Here is an 18,299-nt window from a genome sequence, read left to right as displayed (position 1 = left end):
GTTCTCCATCCCCTCACTTTCAATCTGAAGGTGTCCTCAGGTCTAAAATGAGTCTCTTGTAGACAGCAAATAGATGGGTATTTTTTTTCTACCCATTCTGATACCCTATGTCTTTTGGTTGGAGCATTTATTCCATTTACATTCAGTGCTATTATTGAGAGATATGGGTTTAGAGTCATTGTGATGTCTGTAGGTTTCATGCTTGTAGTGATGTCTCTGGTACTTTGTGGTCCTTGCAACAGTTTACTCACAGAGTCCCCCTTAGGATCTCTTGTAGGGCTGGTTTAGTGGTGATGAATTCCTTCAGTTTTTGTTTGTTTGGGAAAACCCTTATCTCTCCTTCTATTCTGAATGACAGTCTTGCAGGATAAGGATTCTTGGCTGCATATTTTTTTCTGTTCATCACATTGAAGATTTCCTGCCATTCCTTTCTGGTCTGCCAAGTTTCAGTAGATAGGTCTGCTACTACCCTTATATGTCTACCTTTGTATGTTAGGGCCATTTATCCCTAGCTGCTTTCAGAATTCTCTCTTTATCCTTGTATTCTGCCAGTTTCACTATGATACGTCTTGCAGAAGATCGATTCAAGTTACGTCTGAAAGGAGTTCTCTGTGCCTCTTGGATGTCAATGCCTGTTTCCTTCCCCAGATCAGGGAAGGTCTCAGCTATGATTTGTTCAAGTACACCTTCAGCCCCTTTCTCTCTCTCTTCTTCTGGAATTCCTATGATACCAATAATGTTCTGTTTGATTGCATCACTTAGTTCTCTAATTCTCCCCTCATACTCCTGGAATTTTTTATCTCTCTTTTTCTCAGCTTCCTCTTTTTCCATAATTTTATCTTCTAATTCACGTATTTTCTCCTCTGCCTCTTCAATCTGTGCTATGGCTGCCTCCATTTTATTTTGCACCTCATTAATAGCATTTTTTAATCATCATGACTAATTTTTAGCTCCTTGATCTCTGTAGCAATAGATTCTCTGCTGTCCTCTATGCTTTTTTCAAGCCCAGCCATTAATTTTATGACTATTATTCTAAATTCTTGTTCAATTATATTGCTTAAATTGGTTTTGATCAATTCGTTAGCTGTTGCTACTCCCTGGAGTTTCTTTGAGGAGAATTCTTCTGTTTTGTCATTTTGGGTAGTGCCTGTGGTAACTTCAAACTGCAGGGCACTTCCTCTGTGCTATCCAGAGAAACTTGTGTTGGTGGGCAGGGTTGCAGTCAGACCCGATATCTGCCCCCAGATATCGCTGGGCCCACAGTCAGACTGGTGTGTACCTTATCTTCTCCTCTCCCAGGGGCAGGACTCACTGTGGAGTGGTATGGCCCCTGTCTGGGCTGCTTGCACACTGCCAGGCTTGTGGTGCTGTGTCGATGGGATCTGGCCAAGGGCGTATTAGATGGGGTCAATCCGCAAGGTGCACAGGGTCAGGAGGGGCAGGCTTAGGTAGCTTTTTTGCTCTGAAGCACCAGGAGGGAGGCAGACCCGTCAGAGGGATGGATCCACAGAAGCACAGCGTTGGGCGTTTGCACGGTGCAAGCAAGTCTGGTGACGGGAACTGGTTCCCTTTGGAATTTTGGCTGTGGGGTGGGAGAGGGAGATGGCGCTTGCCAGTGCCTTTGTTCCCCTGCCGAGCTCTGTCCTTCCAGGGCTCAATAACTCTCCCTTCTGGCGTCCTCTCGCCCTCCCTGCTCTCCGAGAGCAGAGATGTTGACTTTTAAAATTCCAGATGTTAAGTCCTGCTGGCTGTCAGAACTCACGCAGTCTGGCCCCTCCGCTTTTGCAAGCCAGACCTCGGGGGGCTCTGCCTTGCCGGGCAGGCTGCCCCTCCACCACCCTGGCTCCCTCCCACTAGTCTGTGGAGTGCACACCGCCTCTCCACCCTTCCTACCCTCTTCCGTGGGCCTCTTGTCTACACTTGGCTCCAGAGAGTCCATTCTGCTAGTCTTCCAGTGGTTTTCTGGGTTATTTAGGCCAATGTGGGTGGAACCTAAGCGATCAGCAGGACAAGATGAGCCAGCGTCCTCCTACGCCGCCATCTTCCCCTGTACCCTCAGTTTACTATGGTTCTTAATGACACCCGAAAGTTCGGCCAGTGTTTGTAAAACCTAGCACACAGTCTATATGCTCCTTTACCCATGAGCTGTCTCCAAGACAATTTTCTGAAGAAGTCATCCATGAGATCACAACTTGCTGAAAAATTGATACATTAGAAACACTGTTGGTCTTTATAAACCCAATACATAGGTGGACTAAGTTTTGTCTTTCTTCTCTCATCTGTTGAGTGATCAATATACTTGTTTTAGTAAGTATTCAACCACAGAAACAGTCACATGACCTTTTTGGTTTTCTTCTGGACTGGTGACAATATGAAGCCACACATAGGCTGGGTCTTCACAGCAGTGATTTTTTCACACATTCAATTAACTTTAGATGAACTGAATTGTAAACAACCTATGTTAGCCTTAATAAGTAAACAAGACTGTATCTTGCACTCACTGTCACAGACTACATAAATCTACCAGGGAAGTTGGTCTAGTAAATGAAAGATCACAAAAGGATCAAATTTGTCATACATTGTTCATTAAGGATTTAAGAAAACATCATCCCTTCTAACTTTAAGGAAATACAGAGATTTCTTTTATTTACTTGTTCTCATGAATGCATGTTTATCTATTCGTATAACTTAAAATTAAAGAAGAAGAGGGAAAAAGTGGATAAAATTGAGTCAGATTTCTGTTTTGAGTGAGTTAAAAAAACAAAAGAAGACAAATGACCTCATGTGATTAATGATGGAATCCTTTTGACTTGTAAATGTCTTTAACCTAAACAATTATATTCACTAAAGTGCTACATTTTTTTAAAAAATACTGCTTACAAAACATGTCCTGATAAATAAAAATTTGTTACCCAGTACCAATATCTTTTTTTTACTTTTGAGATGTTAAAATATATTTAAAATTTAGCAATTGTATGATACAAAATCAACACAAAAATCTGCTGTGTTTCTGTACACAAATAATGAACACTCTGAAAAGGAAGGATATTAAGAAAACAATTCCAGGAGCGCCTGGGTGGCTCAGTCAGTTACGTTTCTGACTTCAGCTCAGGTCATGATCTCATGGTCCTTGGGTTCGAGCCCTGCATCGGGCTCCGTGCTGACAGCTCAGAGCCTGGAGCCTACTTTGAATTCTAGGTCTCCCTCTCTCTGCCCCTCTCCTGCTTGGGTTCTGTCTCTCATGCTCTCAAAAATAAGTAAACATAAAAAAAAATTTTTTTTTAAATAAAACAATTCCACCTGCAATATATCACCAAAAATAATAAAATACTTTGGAATAAACTTCACCAAGAAGACACAAATAAAGGGAAAGATGTCCTATGTTCATGGATTGGAAGACTTAATATTGCTTAGATATCAATACCAGGTAAAGTGATCTACAGATTTAATGCAATTCCTATTAAAATCTTTATGATTTTTTTATAGAAATAGAAAAATCTATCTTAAAACTCATATAAAATCTCAAGAGACCCTGAATAGTCAAAACAATCTTGAAAAAGAACAAAGTTGGAGGTCTCACACTTTCTGATGTCAAAATTAACTACAAAGCTACAATAATCAAGAGTCTGGTCCTGGCATAAAGACATACTATAGACCAATGGAATACAATAGAGAAACCAGAAATAAATTCTTGCATACATAGGCAATTTTGACAAGAGTGCCAAATCTATTCTTTCAGAACAGTCCTTTCAACATAAGGTATTGGGAAAATTGTGTATCCACATGCAAAAGAATGAAGTTGGACTCTAACCTTATACCCTATACCAAATGAACTCCAAACGGATAAAAGACCTAAATGTAAGACTGTAAATGTAAATTAATGTAAATTATGTATTAATGTATAATGTAAATGTAAATTACCTAAATGTAAAACTGTAAAACATTTAGGAGAAAACATAGTGAGAAATCTTCATGACCGTGGATTTGGCAATGATTTCTTGGGTATGTCTTTAAAAGCTCAGGCAAGAAAACAAAAGAAAACAACAGATTAAATTTGGGTTTACCAACATGTAAAACTTTTATGCATCAAAGGACATTATAAACAGAGTGAAAAGGTAATCCACGGAATGGGAGGAAACATCTGTAAGTCATTTATGTGATAAGGGATTGATATACAGAATATATAAAGAACTCCTACAACTCACACTCACACAAAAATCTAAACAGAATGATCCAAGGACTTTAATATGCATCTCTCCAAAGAAAATATACCAATGCTCAATAAGCACGTGAAAAGATGGTAAAGAACATCACTAAACATTCAGGAAATACAAACAAAAACAACAATGAGATACCACTTCACATCCATTAGGATTGTTATTTTCAAAATGACAGGCTATAACAAGTGTTGGTGATGATGCAGAGAAAGAGGGTGGGTAAAATGATGCAGCCACTATGGAAAACAAGTAATTGAAAATAGACACTCTATGATTCCGCAACTCTATTTTGGGATATATACATAAAAGAATTGAAAGCAGGGACTTCAAGATATATTTGTATACCCATGTTCACAGCAGCATTATTCACAATAGCCAAAAGGTGAAAGCCACTCAATGTCTACTGATGGATAACTGAATAAGCAAAGTGTTGTACAGACACAAATAGAATGTTATTCAGCATTAAAAAGGAAGGAAATTCTGACACATGCTGACACGGATCAACCTTGAAGACCTTATGCTAAGTAAAATCAAACAGTCACAAAAAGACAAATACTGTGTGATTCCACTTATATAAGGTACCTAGGGTAGTCAAATTCAGAGAGACAGAAGGTAAAAAGGTGATTGCCAGAGAGTAGGGGCCGGGACAGTGGGGAGTTAGTGCTTCATGAGTATGGAGCTTCAGTTTGGGAAGATGAAAAAAGTTCTATAAATGGATAGTGGTGATGGACGCACAAGAATGTGAATATTCTTAATGTCATTAAGCTCTACACCTCAAATGGTTAAAAGAGTAAATTTCTTGTTTTGTATCTTTTACCATAATAAACACCACACATGCACAAACACACACACACATACTCCAAGCTCTGTTTTGATTAACTCTAGCTTATTATAATAACACAATAAGCAGCATTTAATTACATCCAAGAACGTAGGTGATAGGAAGAGGGTCATTCACCGCCTGGTAAGGATTCATTATCATCACTTTGCAGTGAGAAACATGTATTATGTTTAGATCTCAAAGTCCTGGAGCATAGATGTTATGGATTGAATGTTTTCTTTCCTTCAAAATTTGTATGTTGAAACCCTATGCCCCAGTGTGATGGTATTAGGAACTGGCACCTTAGATGAGGTCATGGGAACAAAGCCATTTGGGATGAGTGCCCTTATTAGAGTCCTGTTTTTAGAGTCTGAAGTGTGGCTTACTTTGAATTTCTTTGGGATTGTCAGCTATAACATGATGGAGGGAAGTCTAAGTTTCTTTTCCTTAAAGCAACCTGGCTGTTTCCTGGCTATAATTGGTTGGTGAAGATTGCCTATCCACAGAATGAGGTTTTCTCAACTATAAAATCTCAGGAGGGCTTGCTGGAGTTCTCCTTCTACAATGTTCTGGAGAATGAAAATTTTCTCTGGAGTATTTGCAGAGAAATCTCGTATCAATTCGTGCCTTTAACAGTCTCCTAAGACTTGATTCAGTAAAAGTTGGTGTGTGGTTTCAACCTAATCTATCCTTCTGTCTATTATATGTTTTCTCTTTTGTTGTTTTGAATTCATTTTCTTAGTCATTTCTTTGACAGCAATATAAAGGAGGAGGCTAGAAGTATGTTTTATTTTCTGGGCAGAAGACATGAACAGAGATTTTTCTAAAGAAGACATCAAGATGGCCAAGAGACACAGGAAAAGATCCTCAACATCACTGTCTTCAGGGAAATGCAAATCAAAACCACAGTGAGGTATCACCTCACACCTGTCAGAATGGCCAAAATCAAAAACGCAAGAAACAACAAGTGTTGGTGATGGGAAGAAAAAGGAACCTTCACGCACTGTTGGTGGGAATGTAAACTGGCACAGTCCCTATGGAAAACAGTATGGAAGTTCCTCGAAAAACTAAAAAGAGAATTACCATATGATCCAGTATCCCACTACTGGGTATTTATCCAAAGAACACCCCTGTGTTTATTGCAGCACGATAAACAATAGCCAAACTATGGAAGCAACCCATCGATTGATAGATGAATGGGTAAAGAAGAGGTGGAATATCACTGGATATCAATGGAATATCACTCAGCCGCAAAAAATAATGAAATCTTGCCATTTGCAATAACATGGGTGGATCCTAGAGGGTATATGCTGGTAGAAATAAATCAGAGACAAATACCACAGGGTTTTACTCACATGTGGCATTTAAGACACAAAACAAATGAACGCAAAAAAGAGACATCCAAAAAACCAGACTCTTAAACAGAGAGAGCGAATGATGGTTCCCCGGGGGGAGGTGGGTGAGGGGATGGGGGAAATAGGTGGTGGGGATTAAGTGCACTTGTTGTGATGAATGCTGGGTGATGTATGGAGTTGTTGAGTCACCATATTGTACACCTGAAACTAATATAACACTGTGTGCTAATTGTACTGGAATTTTAAAAAAATTCCAGGGGGTAAAAGCAGTGGCCAGAATAACAATATTGTCTTGAAATAAAATCCCCAAGTTCTATAGGACAAAAATAAGAGAAGAGCATTCTATTTTAGCACCATATTTGATTATGAACAGTAACATCCTCAACACAGATTACTGCGCTGACTCAACGATACCTTAACATTGGGAGATTTGTTCCCACTGACACAAATTCTGCTTTGAATGCAGGTCTTTTGAAATTAGCAGCTCTGTTCACAAAACAACTTAATACCGTAGTTGTAATTTTCCTCTGCAAGCAAGAAAGTAAGGACCACAGTCCTCCATGTATCTGGGATCACCAAAGTGAAGGTACCAGAGAGGAGGTCTATCCGAAGGTCATTATTTTTTAAATTCGGCATTAGATATTTTACTTAAATATTTAAATACAGGTATTATAGGCTTCTAATTTCCCAATCTAATCGTCCCAAGGGAATTTATGAAGCAGTTTGCATTGGAAAACAAATGAAAATTTCCTCTTGAAAATTGAGCTGTAGAGCAAAGGCTTCATCGTTGTCACACATGATTCAGAGAGACAAAGATGTTACCTGTTTCTAACTTGTCTCTAACAATTCACTGCTTCATTTATTCCTTAGGGGGATGATTCAGTTAGACTAATTCTTAATTATATAGCCCAGGAAAGAGAGTCATTAGTCATCTTTAGTATTTTCCTAAGAAATGGATTATTACTTTGGAAGATGTGGGTGTGCACAGGTGCATGGTTTGAGAGACTAGCTGGAAGAAAAAAAAAATACAAGGAGCAGAAAAAGGCCAACATTTCTGGTGGTCACAGTTTAAAAATTGCAGAGCTCAGCATTTATCAAAATTGGGTTTATTAATCATTTTCTCGGTAGAAAATACCTAAGTGCAGAGTTTGACTGATGTATAAAGGAAGAGAATAAAAGTCTTTCAAAATTGTTGGCAAGAATGATTCATACTTCTTGTTTTGGGGAAGAAATTGTGAATGTTAAATTATATTAATTTTGCTGCCTGACATGGTTTTTAAATGCTTGTCATTTTTCTCCCCCCAGAGAAAGAGTCTTTTACATGTCAGTTGCATTCACTGATTTCAAGTGCAATATTTGTTGAAAGCAAGTATGTATATCAACGTTATTTTATATGTCTTATTTATATGTCAAACAAAATATCCCCTTTCTATGGATGGATTTTGTTTAAAGGGCATGACACGTAGGTATTCTCAACCTTCAAAGAAACAATAGCTTAACAGTTTTCTTGGAGGGAGCAAGGACTCTTTTATCAGAACCAACTTGGTGATTTTCGATTACTGACTGAAGTGCATTGGACATAACTAGATTTCTCTGAGAAAGCAAGACCCCATCAAAATCAATAAATTGGAGGATAAAGAATAATGAAGAGGAAATAGGATCGGTATCCTAAAAGTGTTGGTTCATTTTGGTTTAATTTTGTAGTCATGTGATTAAGGAAAGATGAGAAGCCTCGCTAGAAAGGTGGCCGTTTTGTCAGTCAACTTATGTTCTTTTCACCCTTTGTGAAAACTATTATGAAGCTGTTAAATCTACTGAGCTAAAATAAACATAGAGAAGCCAATGGATGCTCATCGTCTGATGATCTATAATCCTGTTTATTGACTGGGTTTAATACGTAGATTTTATTTTTGTGTGTTTGGGTATATATTATATATATGTATATATATGTGTGTGTGTATGTGTGTGTGTGTGTGTGTGTGTGTGTATAGTTAAAAAAAATTTTTTTTAATGTTTATCTATTTTTTTGAGAGAGAGAGAAACAGAGTGTGAGCAGGGGAAGGGCAGAGAGAGAGGGAGACACAGAATCTGAAGCAGGCTCCAGGCTCCGAACTGTCAGCACAGAGCCCAATGCAGGGCCTGAACTCGTGATCTGTGAGATCATGATCTGAGCTGAAGTCAGATGCCTAACCGACTGAGCCACCCAGGTGCCGCACATGTATGTATGTATGCATGTGTGTGTGTGTGCGTGTGTGTGTATACATACATACATATACACCATACATATACACACATATACACATATATATGTATATATATACATATATACACACATATACATACATATACACATATATATGTATATGTGTGTATATGTATGTATATGTGTGTATATATGTATATATATATATATATTTAAAGTTTATTTATTTGTTTTGAGACAGACAGAGACAGTGTGAATGGGGGAGGGGCGGAAAGAGGGAGAGAGCGAAACCCAAGCAGGCTCTGTGCTCCCAACACAGGGACCCAATATGGGGTTCAAACCCATAAAACCATGAGGTCGCGACCTGAATGGAAACCAAGTGTCCCACGCTTAATGGATTGAGCCACCCTGGCGCCCCTTGGTATATTTTAAAAGCAGAGGATCTTGGGATAGCTGACTGGCTCAGTCGGTAGAGCACGCGACTCTTAATTTGGGGATGGTGACTTTGAGGCCCACACTGGGCATGGAGCCTATTTTAAAAATTTTTCTTTTTTTTTTTTTTTTTTTAATTTTTTTTTTAACGTTTATTTATTTTTAAGACAGAGAGAGACAGAGCATGAATGGGGGAGGGGCACAGAGAGAGGGAGACACAGAATCTGAAACAGGCTCCAGGCTCTGAGCAGTCAGCCCAGAGCCCGACGCGGGGCTCGAACTCACGGACCGTGAGATCGTGACCTGAGCCGAAGTCAGACGCTTAACCGACTGAGCCACCCAGGCGCCCCAAAATTTTTCTTTTTTAGAGTAGAGGATCTTAAGTTCAAAGGAGTCTTTGCCCTACCTTTCACATCTGGAAATTTGAAAATGTTTCAGGCAAAATCTGGCAGCCATATTGCTTCAGGGAGACAATCACAGAAGTGGGTAGATACGCAAGGTGCTCTAAGTGACTGCTCTTCATTCCTGGTGTTTCCTCCCCCATGGTTACGTAAGTGAAATCAAGATTGAAGGAACATGAATAATAATCTTGAACAGGAAGAGAAATTTGAAAAGAGCATCCCCTCTGGGCACCTGGGTGCCTTAGTCAGTCAAGCATCTGACTCTTGAATTCAGCTCCGGTCGTGATCCCAGGGCCGTGGGATGGAGCCCCATCAGGCTCTGTGCTGAGTGTGTAGCCTGCTTAAGATACTCTCTCTCTCTCTCAAGAAAAATAAAGAGAAAGAAAAAAGAAAAGAAAAGAAAAAAAAAAAGAGCAGCTGCTCAAACAAACAAGCAAAAAGTGCAGAGGGGAGGGAAAGAGATCCAGAGAACTGTGTAGTTAGAGAGATTTGTAGCCGAGAGGGCTAGAGATAAGGTCTACACTCGACTGGTTGGTCTTGATGCGCATGGAGGGGGCACCTGACTTTGGTTTCATTTTGTTTGGGCATGAACTGGTGAATTCAGGGCTACCTTTCTACTACCTACCTCTAGGAGCTACAGCTTGGATGCTATTAACGTATCGGTTCCTGGGCAGTTGTCCAGTTCTGCCAGTTCCAGGGACATGTCTCGTGACATCTGTGGTGATAGCCCCTTGGGGTTTCCATGGGCTTGTTGTTATGGAAACAGTTTTGCAGGATCTAAAACCTTAGGGAAAAAAAATGCTTCAAGGTCTGAAACCGGTGTCATATCCCAAATAAACCTTTCCTTGCCATGGTGCCTTATGTTCTCTAAAATGAGCTAATTTATGATTTAAATAATAAGTCCTATTTATTAAAAGAAAGTCTCTTTTATCCAAACGGCTAAAAAAAAAAAAAAAAAAAGAATACTTCTGGGCTTGTCTTTTCCTTCTATTTGAGAAAATCTGTAAACTTTAGAGAAGGTGAATATGAGAAATCCTCTAGACCTTTTAGTTCTGAGAATTTTCTTAGAAGGAACTTTCAGTTCCCGAGCAGAACAAGAGAGTCCTACGTTGCTGCCTCTGTTCTCAAGAACATCTCAACCAAGGTTAGTGGCACAGGGATATATTAGTTTTCTCTGGCTGCTGTTAACAAATTACCACTAATCCGGTGATTTAAAATGATACAAGTTTATTATCTTACAGTTGTATAGGTCATAAATCTGGCACAGGTCTCATGGGGCTAAAATCAAGGTGTTGGTTCCTTCTGGAGGCTCCAGGGGAGAATCTGTTACCTTGTCTTTTCCAACTTCTAGAGGCACCTGGTATTCCTTGTTCCTTGGCTCCTGGCCCCCCTCCTCCAACTCCATACCCGGCAGATCCAAATCTTTCTGACCCTCCTTCCGCCATCACCTCTCTCTCTGACTATAGCTGGGGAAGGTTTCCTACTTTTAAGGACTCTTGTGATTAAAATGTGACCACCCAGATCATCCAGGATAATTTCCCCGTCTCAAAGTCCTAAACCTTAATCACATCTGCAAAGTCTCTTTTGACATGTAAGATAACATATTCACAGGTACCCTAGAATAGGACAAGTATATCTTAGGGAGGAGGGCATTATATGTATAGAGGACAAATCTCATGAAATCTTTATAGCAAACATGGAAGTACCAAAAAAAAAAAAAAAACCCAAAAAACCAAAAAACCAAAACAAAAAACAAAACAAACAACAACAACAACACAAATCAGTAGATCTGGTTATAAATACAATTTGGATAAAGTGAATAAATAAGATAAATGGACACTAACCTATTAATCCCAGGGATTGCTGACTACATCAGACATTTCTCTTATGTGACACTTGAAATACTCTGTCAAGACCCCACCACTTACTTTCTATAGCCAGGAGAAGACAAAAGGATGAAAAGAAATATCCTGTGCAAACAGTAAGCAGAAAAGCAGATGTGACTTTATTAACATCAGACAAAGGAGGCTGCAAGACAAAGAGTTTTATCAGAGGTAAAGAGAGGGAACTTTCAGCCTGATAAAAATATCAATTCCATCAGGAAGACAGGACAAACCTAAATACACATGCATGTAATAACAGAGCTTCAAATGCATAAAGCCAAACTGACAAAACCAAGAAAGAAATAGGCAAACCCCCATACCTAAGTCTATATTTTTAATGCCACTCCCTCATAATTAACACAAGTAGAGAAAAACAAATCAGTATGAATTTGAAAACATGAATAAAACCATCAACCAGCCTGACTTAACCGACATTCACAGAACTCTAATACCCAACAGCTGACATACTTGTGTACTTTCCAAATGCATGTGAGGGCATTTACCAGGATAGACCACTGGGCCATACAACAAACCTCAAAATATTTCAAAGAACTAAAATAATATAGAGTATATCTGACAATGAAGGAATTAAGTTAAAATCAATAACCAAAAGCTACTTTTACAAGTTACAGGTATTGAGAAATCAGGCACCATGCTTCTATATAACATGTGCCAAATAAGAAAAAAGTTATGTGAGAAATTGAAAGACATTTCAAGGTGGTCAGTATTGAAAACACCACATACGAAAATATATGGGATCCAGCAAAGCAGTGCTTAGAGGAAAATGCATAGCTTTAAATGCTTAGATCTTCTAATCTAAGAGAAGAAAAGATTTAAAATCAACGATACATCATCCCATCTCACAAAGGAAGAAAATAAACAGAAAATTAATGCAAAGTGAATAGAAGGAAGGAAATCTTAGAGACAGCAGAGAGAAAATCAGGAGGCAATGGTAGACCATCACTGCTGGCTCCTCCATTGGTAGAATTTGTACTAGGGTTATGGCTACACAATGGAGGAACCCAGGCACATAGCCAGAAACTAGGAGTTTCCTGAAGCATCTCTTCATGCTTCCATGCCTGATGACGATGGTGAACAGGCAACCACAGGAAGCATGACCCAACTAGGATAAAGTAGACCCGTCAGTGAAGATCTGGGCTGCCCTACCAGGAAAGAAATCTGGATCAGCCCAAGCGCTGCCTGAAGGCGAGGAGAACCAAGGTTGGGTGCTAGAAGACAGAGATGGTTGAATATCAAATAACTGCCACAAGACCAATGGGCGGGTGTCCGGGTGGTTCAGCCGGTTTAGCAACAAACTCTTGATTTTGGCTCAGGTCATGATCTCATGGTTCATGAGATTGAGCCCCACGTGGGGCTGTGTGCTGACAGCGCAGAGCCTGCCTGGGAGTCTCTCTCTCCCTCTCTCTCCCTGCCTCCCAAACCGCACCCCCTCCCCTGCCCCATTCACGTTCTGTCTCTCAAAATAAATACAAAAACATTAAAAAAAAAAAAAAAAAAAAGACCAATAGGGTTTGAAGCTTATTCTGCTCTCTTGTATTAAGTCTCTATGGAGTTTTTGGCTGGCCTCCAACCCTGAAGGGACTTCTCATATTCTCTCATCTCTGGTGCTCAGCCACTGCTGCAGAGACCATTTCCAAGGAGGTGTTAGCAAGTTTTGCAGAGAAGCTTTGCTTTAGTCCACACTGCATTTCTCTTTCTCCTGCCCTGGGCTTCTCTAGTGTTTTGGCCTGAGACCATCGCGGGAACTTCCCAGGTGCTCAAGCATGCATAGCCTGAAAGGGGTGTGTGTTGGGAGGGGGGATATATTTGTGGGTCTAGCTTTGAACAACGGGGACAGGAGTCCCCACAGAAGGTCCGCGGTGGTGGGTCCCCATAGTGGTGGTCACGTTAACAAAAACACATCAGTGTATTGACTTTTTGTCATTTTCTGCTTCACTCCACCTGCCCTTCATTCCTCTCCTGGGTTCACCTCCCAGGAGGTGAACTGCCATCACACACACATGCGTCTTTAGTCTCTGCTTGGGGCAAACCCAGCCTAGCACACTGATCTTTCTAAAGGAGCATGAATTTCCTCTGGCCGCCCAGGCCCGCATTCATTCTTAAATTTCTTTAGAAACCATTCAATGCCACCAAGAGTTAGTGTGCTTGGATGAGGCAATCCCACTTTGGAGAATTTAGGCTGGCAGATTTCCCTAGTGAAGAATTTCTGCTTTGCTGACTTCATTGCTAATGGCCCCATTTTTGCCCCTAGTTCTTTTTCTTCTGGGATTTGAAAGAACACGCCCAATTTCTTTGAAACAAACAAGCAAGGCAAAAATGTAGCTAATCTTTCCACATTAGCCCAACTGAGAAGGTGCCTGGTAAATTTCCAGCGTTTAGTAAATAACCAGTGTATGGAAGGATTCCTGCCCCCTTCCCCCCCGCTCCCCCCCCCCCGCCCTTACCCTTTACTTACTGTCGGTTTTTTTCTTTCCTGTTTTACACAGTCTTGAAAACTTGTTTTCTTCCCTTTAAATGACAAAAGACTATTTTCTCTGGCACAGCCCCAGCTCACAGAAACAGTTAAAGTTGCTGCTATGTGAAAGAGTCCTATTTGTTTAGAAGTTACTCAAAAGGCCGTGAGAGCAGGCGACCTGGATTATAGCAAGTCGCCCCAGGAAACTCCAGAGTATTTTCTTTGCTGTCTTTTTGCCAGGATGCCGGTTTTCCCTTGGCCGATAGTAATTTGCAACAAGGTCAAGATTCATTCTAGTTGGAATCTCATAGGATATCTGCCACATTTCTTACAAGCAATCGCCTAACCTTACAAGACCAGGAGGAGAAACCCTAAGGGGAAATGATGTACCTAGCTTAGGGTTCTATGGGACAAATGGTTCTTGATAATGTCCTCAGGTCCATTTTGGGAGATCAGACTCTCAAACAAAGAGAAAGCATTAACTAGATAGATAGATTAACTAGATACGTATCCATCAGAGTTGAAGTGAGGTACAGACTTGAAAAAAAAAAAAAAAGCAAACCGGAATAACTAAATAATACAGCAACTGCCCCCAACTCAGTCATAAAGGGAAAGGAAGTTAGAAGCAGAAAACTGACCGTCAGGAGATCCAAGAGTGAATTTCAGGACTGATATACAGGCATTTTACACAAAAAGTAGCTCACAACATTCAATGATGAGTGACAGTGTGCTTTTGAAGTCATCACTCAAGGCTAGCAACCCAGACTTCTCGAACTGGAAGGATCATAAGATTCTGTCATACTGACCACGGCTTGAGGATTGGGGTTCGGAAGAGGTGGGTTGAACTTGCCCCACAAGTCTGTCTTCATCATCAAGATTAGGAAATTCCCTGAGTATCATAAATTACATGTAAGAACGTTTCTAAACACGGAAGTACCCTTTGGTGTTGACCTCATCTCTCTGAATCTCATAAGAATTAAGAAAAACAACCAAAAAGTTAAACGTATTTAGACTGGGGTTTAAAATGGCTGTGTTCACTTGAAGAGTCCCCTTATCGAATTCTTCAAGATCGTTCGTTTTACTTTTCTGCTCCAGGATACAGGCCATCACATAATTTTACTTCCATTTGGATTGGCTTTGTATTGGTTTTCACTCTTAAGTATTTCTTTTATTCATGTATGTCATTTTTATTTGCATTATTCCAACACATAAGAAAGGATAGGTTCATTTTTTTGTGTTGTTTTGTTTTGTTTTTAAGTAGGCTTCATACTCGTTGCAAAGCCCAACGTGGGGCCTGAACTCACAACCCTGAGATCAAGACCTGAGCTGAGATCAAGAGTTGGATGCTCAACTGATTGAGCCACCCAGGTGCCCCAAGATGGAATAGTATTATCCACCTTAATACGTTTAAGTCATAAAAAGTCCAGTAGAGGGTGACCTTAAAAAGTCTGGTTTATTTTGCAGTTTCCAGAAGCAAAACAGGGTGAAATTGCCAGCTGTAATTCCTTTATCAGATTTCTGAGGATGAAAAGTGATGAGTGAGTCACCGTTAGCATTAGTTAGCAAGGCCCTCTCGAAGAAATGTATGTTGCAATGTTAGAGACTCAACACTATAACCTTTCTCATTTCACCAGTCTGATAGCCCTTCAGTAATTAAAACTTAAATCATTATTTTTAAAAGTTACCATTGGTTGGGCACCTGGGTGGTTCAGGTGGTTGAGCACCTACTCTTGATTTCAGTTCAGGTCATGATCTCAGGGTCATGGGATTGAGCCTCAAGTTGGACTTCAGGCTGGGCATGGAACCTGCTTAAGATTCTCTCCCTCTGTCTCCCCTCTCCCTCACTCATGTGCTCTCTCTCTCCCTCTAAAAAACAAAACAACCCAAACTATAGTTGGTTAATTAAACCAAACAGCTCATTAATTAATGACAAATTCGGACGAACTGTTTTCCAATGTATAAACAAAATAGCCGGCTGTTTCACAGAACTTTCCATTTATCAGCTAGAAGGACAGGCCTCATACAGAGATGCAAAGCTAGAGCAGGATGAACTGATGATCACTTTTTGGCAGTTTTAAAGGTTTCGTTCATTCCACTTAAGTTCACTAAAAGGATGTCAATATTTTCTGTATCTCAAATTATGTTTCCTCTGCCTACAATTTACTTTCTTGGATTACACAGACTATCTCCTTAGCCTTTTATATTTTTAAACATATCCTTCTTCCCCTCTCCCCATCTATCCTTCCATTTTATGGCTTTGTCTCTGTTTTACATTTTCAGAGTTTAGACAAACAAAATAGAAAAGCCACAATTCTTACCATTTCCACCAAGGATAAATATAAGAACATCCCCGCAGTAACTGTTAAGATCCAGTTCTGCACACATGGGTCAGCTGATACGGAGAGACCAACGTATAGTCCTATGAAGGCAGTTAGAGCGCTTATAAAATTCATAAGGATGGCAATCTTAATGGGAAGTCCAGAGCTTAAGAGCACAGCAAAGTCTCCTGAAATTTAAGGGCACAAGAAAATATAATCATTATTTAACTGAGGATGCCTTTGGTAGAGGAATGTGCTATTGGGTTGTTCCAAATTTCAGCAACTGGGACCGATTTTACAAGTCAAGTTGACTGACCAGTTTAACAAAGCCCTTGCCTATAGTTCTCTGGGATTCGTAGCCTTCTCATTATACTATTAGGAAGTTACGTTTCCAGAGCTGTCTTCCTTTTCTGTTCCTGAAGACGGCATATACCAAGAGAACTGTGACGTATTCTTCGGTTCCCAATGCCCTGTGACATTTGCAAGATAAATGCAGAATAAAGCACTTGCTGTTCCAGGGTTTTTAAACCTTTTTGCCTGGAAACTTGCCAGGCTAAATCACGTTGTGTCGGCTTTTCTTATTTGCTTATGTAAGCACTGCTATGGAGAGAAAACTACTTAATAGGAGATTTAAAAATCATTGCCAAAGTTGGTCAGGAAAACAAATTTTTCCTTTAGAAAATGTTTTACTGCCTTGATGACTATAGAAACATGACCTTTTTCTCTCCACACCTTTCCTCCCAAAGAAGAATCACCTTTAAAAAAAAATTTGTTTTAGCGTTTATTTATTATTGAGAGACACAGAGCATGAGCAGGGGAGGGGCCGAGAGATGGAGAGACACAGAATCTGAAACAGGCTCCAGGCTCTGAGCTGTCAGCACAGAGCCAGACGCGGGGCTTGAACTCACAAACCGTGAGATCATGGCCTGAGCCAAAGTCGGACGCTTAACTGACTGAGCCACCCAGGCGCCCCAGAAGAATCACCTTTTAATCTGAGAGCCTCTAGTTCTTAGTTTGAGAGATAGGGAAGAGGCTGAAAATTCAATGAATAGTCTGGGGACTCAGTTTCTTAGTTCCACGGCATAACTGGTCCTATGAATGGGTCTTAAACCGTCGTTGCTGGCCTGCCACAGACTGTCTCGCTCCTCTGTGGTTTTATTATATAGTGAGTGGGGCGCCTGGGTGGCTCAGTCGGTTAAGCATCTGACTTCAGCTCAGGTCATGATCTCCCCGTTCATAGGCTCGAGCCCCCTGTTGCCTCTGTGCTGACAACTCAGAACCTCGAGCCTGCTTCAGATTCTGCGTCTCCCTCTCTCTCTGCCCCTCCCTCACTCGCACCCTGTCTCTCTCTCAAAAATAAACCACCACTAAAAAAATAACAGTGAAAAGCAGGACCATGCTATATGGCACCCAGACCAGGGACATTTTAGTGGATTCAGGAAGGGCCTTGGATAAACTGCTCTAAGAAGGACCGGTGACAGAATTACGGGCAGTAGACACTGAACACCAGAGGTCCCGGTGGCCCAAGGGGACAATGTAGACCCGGAAATGGGGGCAGCGAGACAGGCAAGAGCCCCCTCTCTAGGGCACATGTGTGCCGGGGTCAGCCTCTGCTCTTTCTGGGCCTGTTTCCGAAACCTCTGTTCTGTCTCTTCTCGCTTCCTGGGAGGCAGAATTTGAATTACGGGGCTATTAAGATTATCCAGAAAAAGAGCCTCATGTGCCTCTGCCACCATACGCCTGTCATTTCAATTTTATGCTTGGCCTTAGACATTTTATATAAATCAAGTTGATGAAACCACGGTTTGGCCTTAATTTAAATGTTATTTTATCTCATTGGCCTGTTTGCTGACATAATGGGTAAAGTTCCCCTCGTAATGTTTTTCCCACATTTAATACGCAGATTTTAAAGCCTTTGCCAAGGCCTTTAACGGCGAGGTTTCTCTGAGTGACTTTCTCCCATATAGAACTCTCCAGAATCCAAAAAGAGTGACTTATGACCCTGGGAAACATCATAAAGAGTCTAGCTGAATTTTCTCCCAAGGTACAGCATTTTTTTTTTTTTCGAGTTGTGCTATTCTTACCGTTTAAATAGATTGTGAGCGGAAAGTATTCATCTTTCAATGGCGTGCTGGAAAAAGACCCCTCCAGGCCATAGCTAGAAATAACACTACGGCGTTCTCAACAACCAGGA

At 40.6% G+C, this 18,299-nt stretch overlaps 1 protein-coding gene across 1 annotated transcript in view; it reads right to left on the bottom strand.

Moving 5' to 3' along the window:
• The window catches only part of SLC39A12 (solute carrier family 39 member 12), an 83,854-nt gene that overhangs the window by 17,509 nt on the left and 48,046 nt on the right, over positions 1-18,299 (bottom strand). The window contains exon 11 of the mRNA XM_042993659.1: positions 16,106-16,293. Coding sequence (XP_042849593.1) covers positions 16,106-16,293 — 188 coding nt within the window. The remainder of the gene's footprint in view (positions 1-16,105; positions 16,294-18,299) is intronic.

The sequence above is a fragment of the Panthera tigris genome, chromosome B4 (genome assembly GCF_018350195.1).
Source record: "Panthera tigris isolate Pti1 chromosome B4, P.tigris_Pti1_mat1.1, whole genome shotgun sequence".
NCBI classification, from domain to species: domain Eukaryota; kingdom Metazoa; phylum Chordata; class Mammalia; order Carnivora; family Felidae; genus Panthera; species Panthera tigris.
Note: the sequence above shows the minus strand (reverse complement) of the source record. Positions and strands in the feature narration are given on the sequence as shown.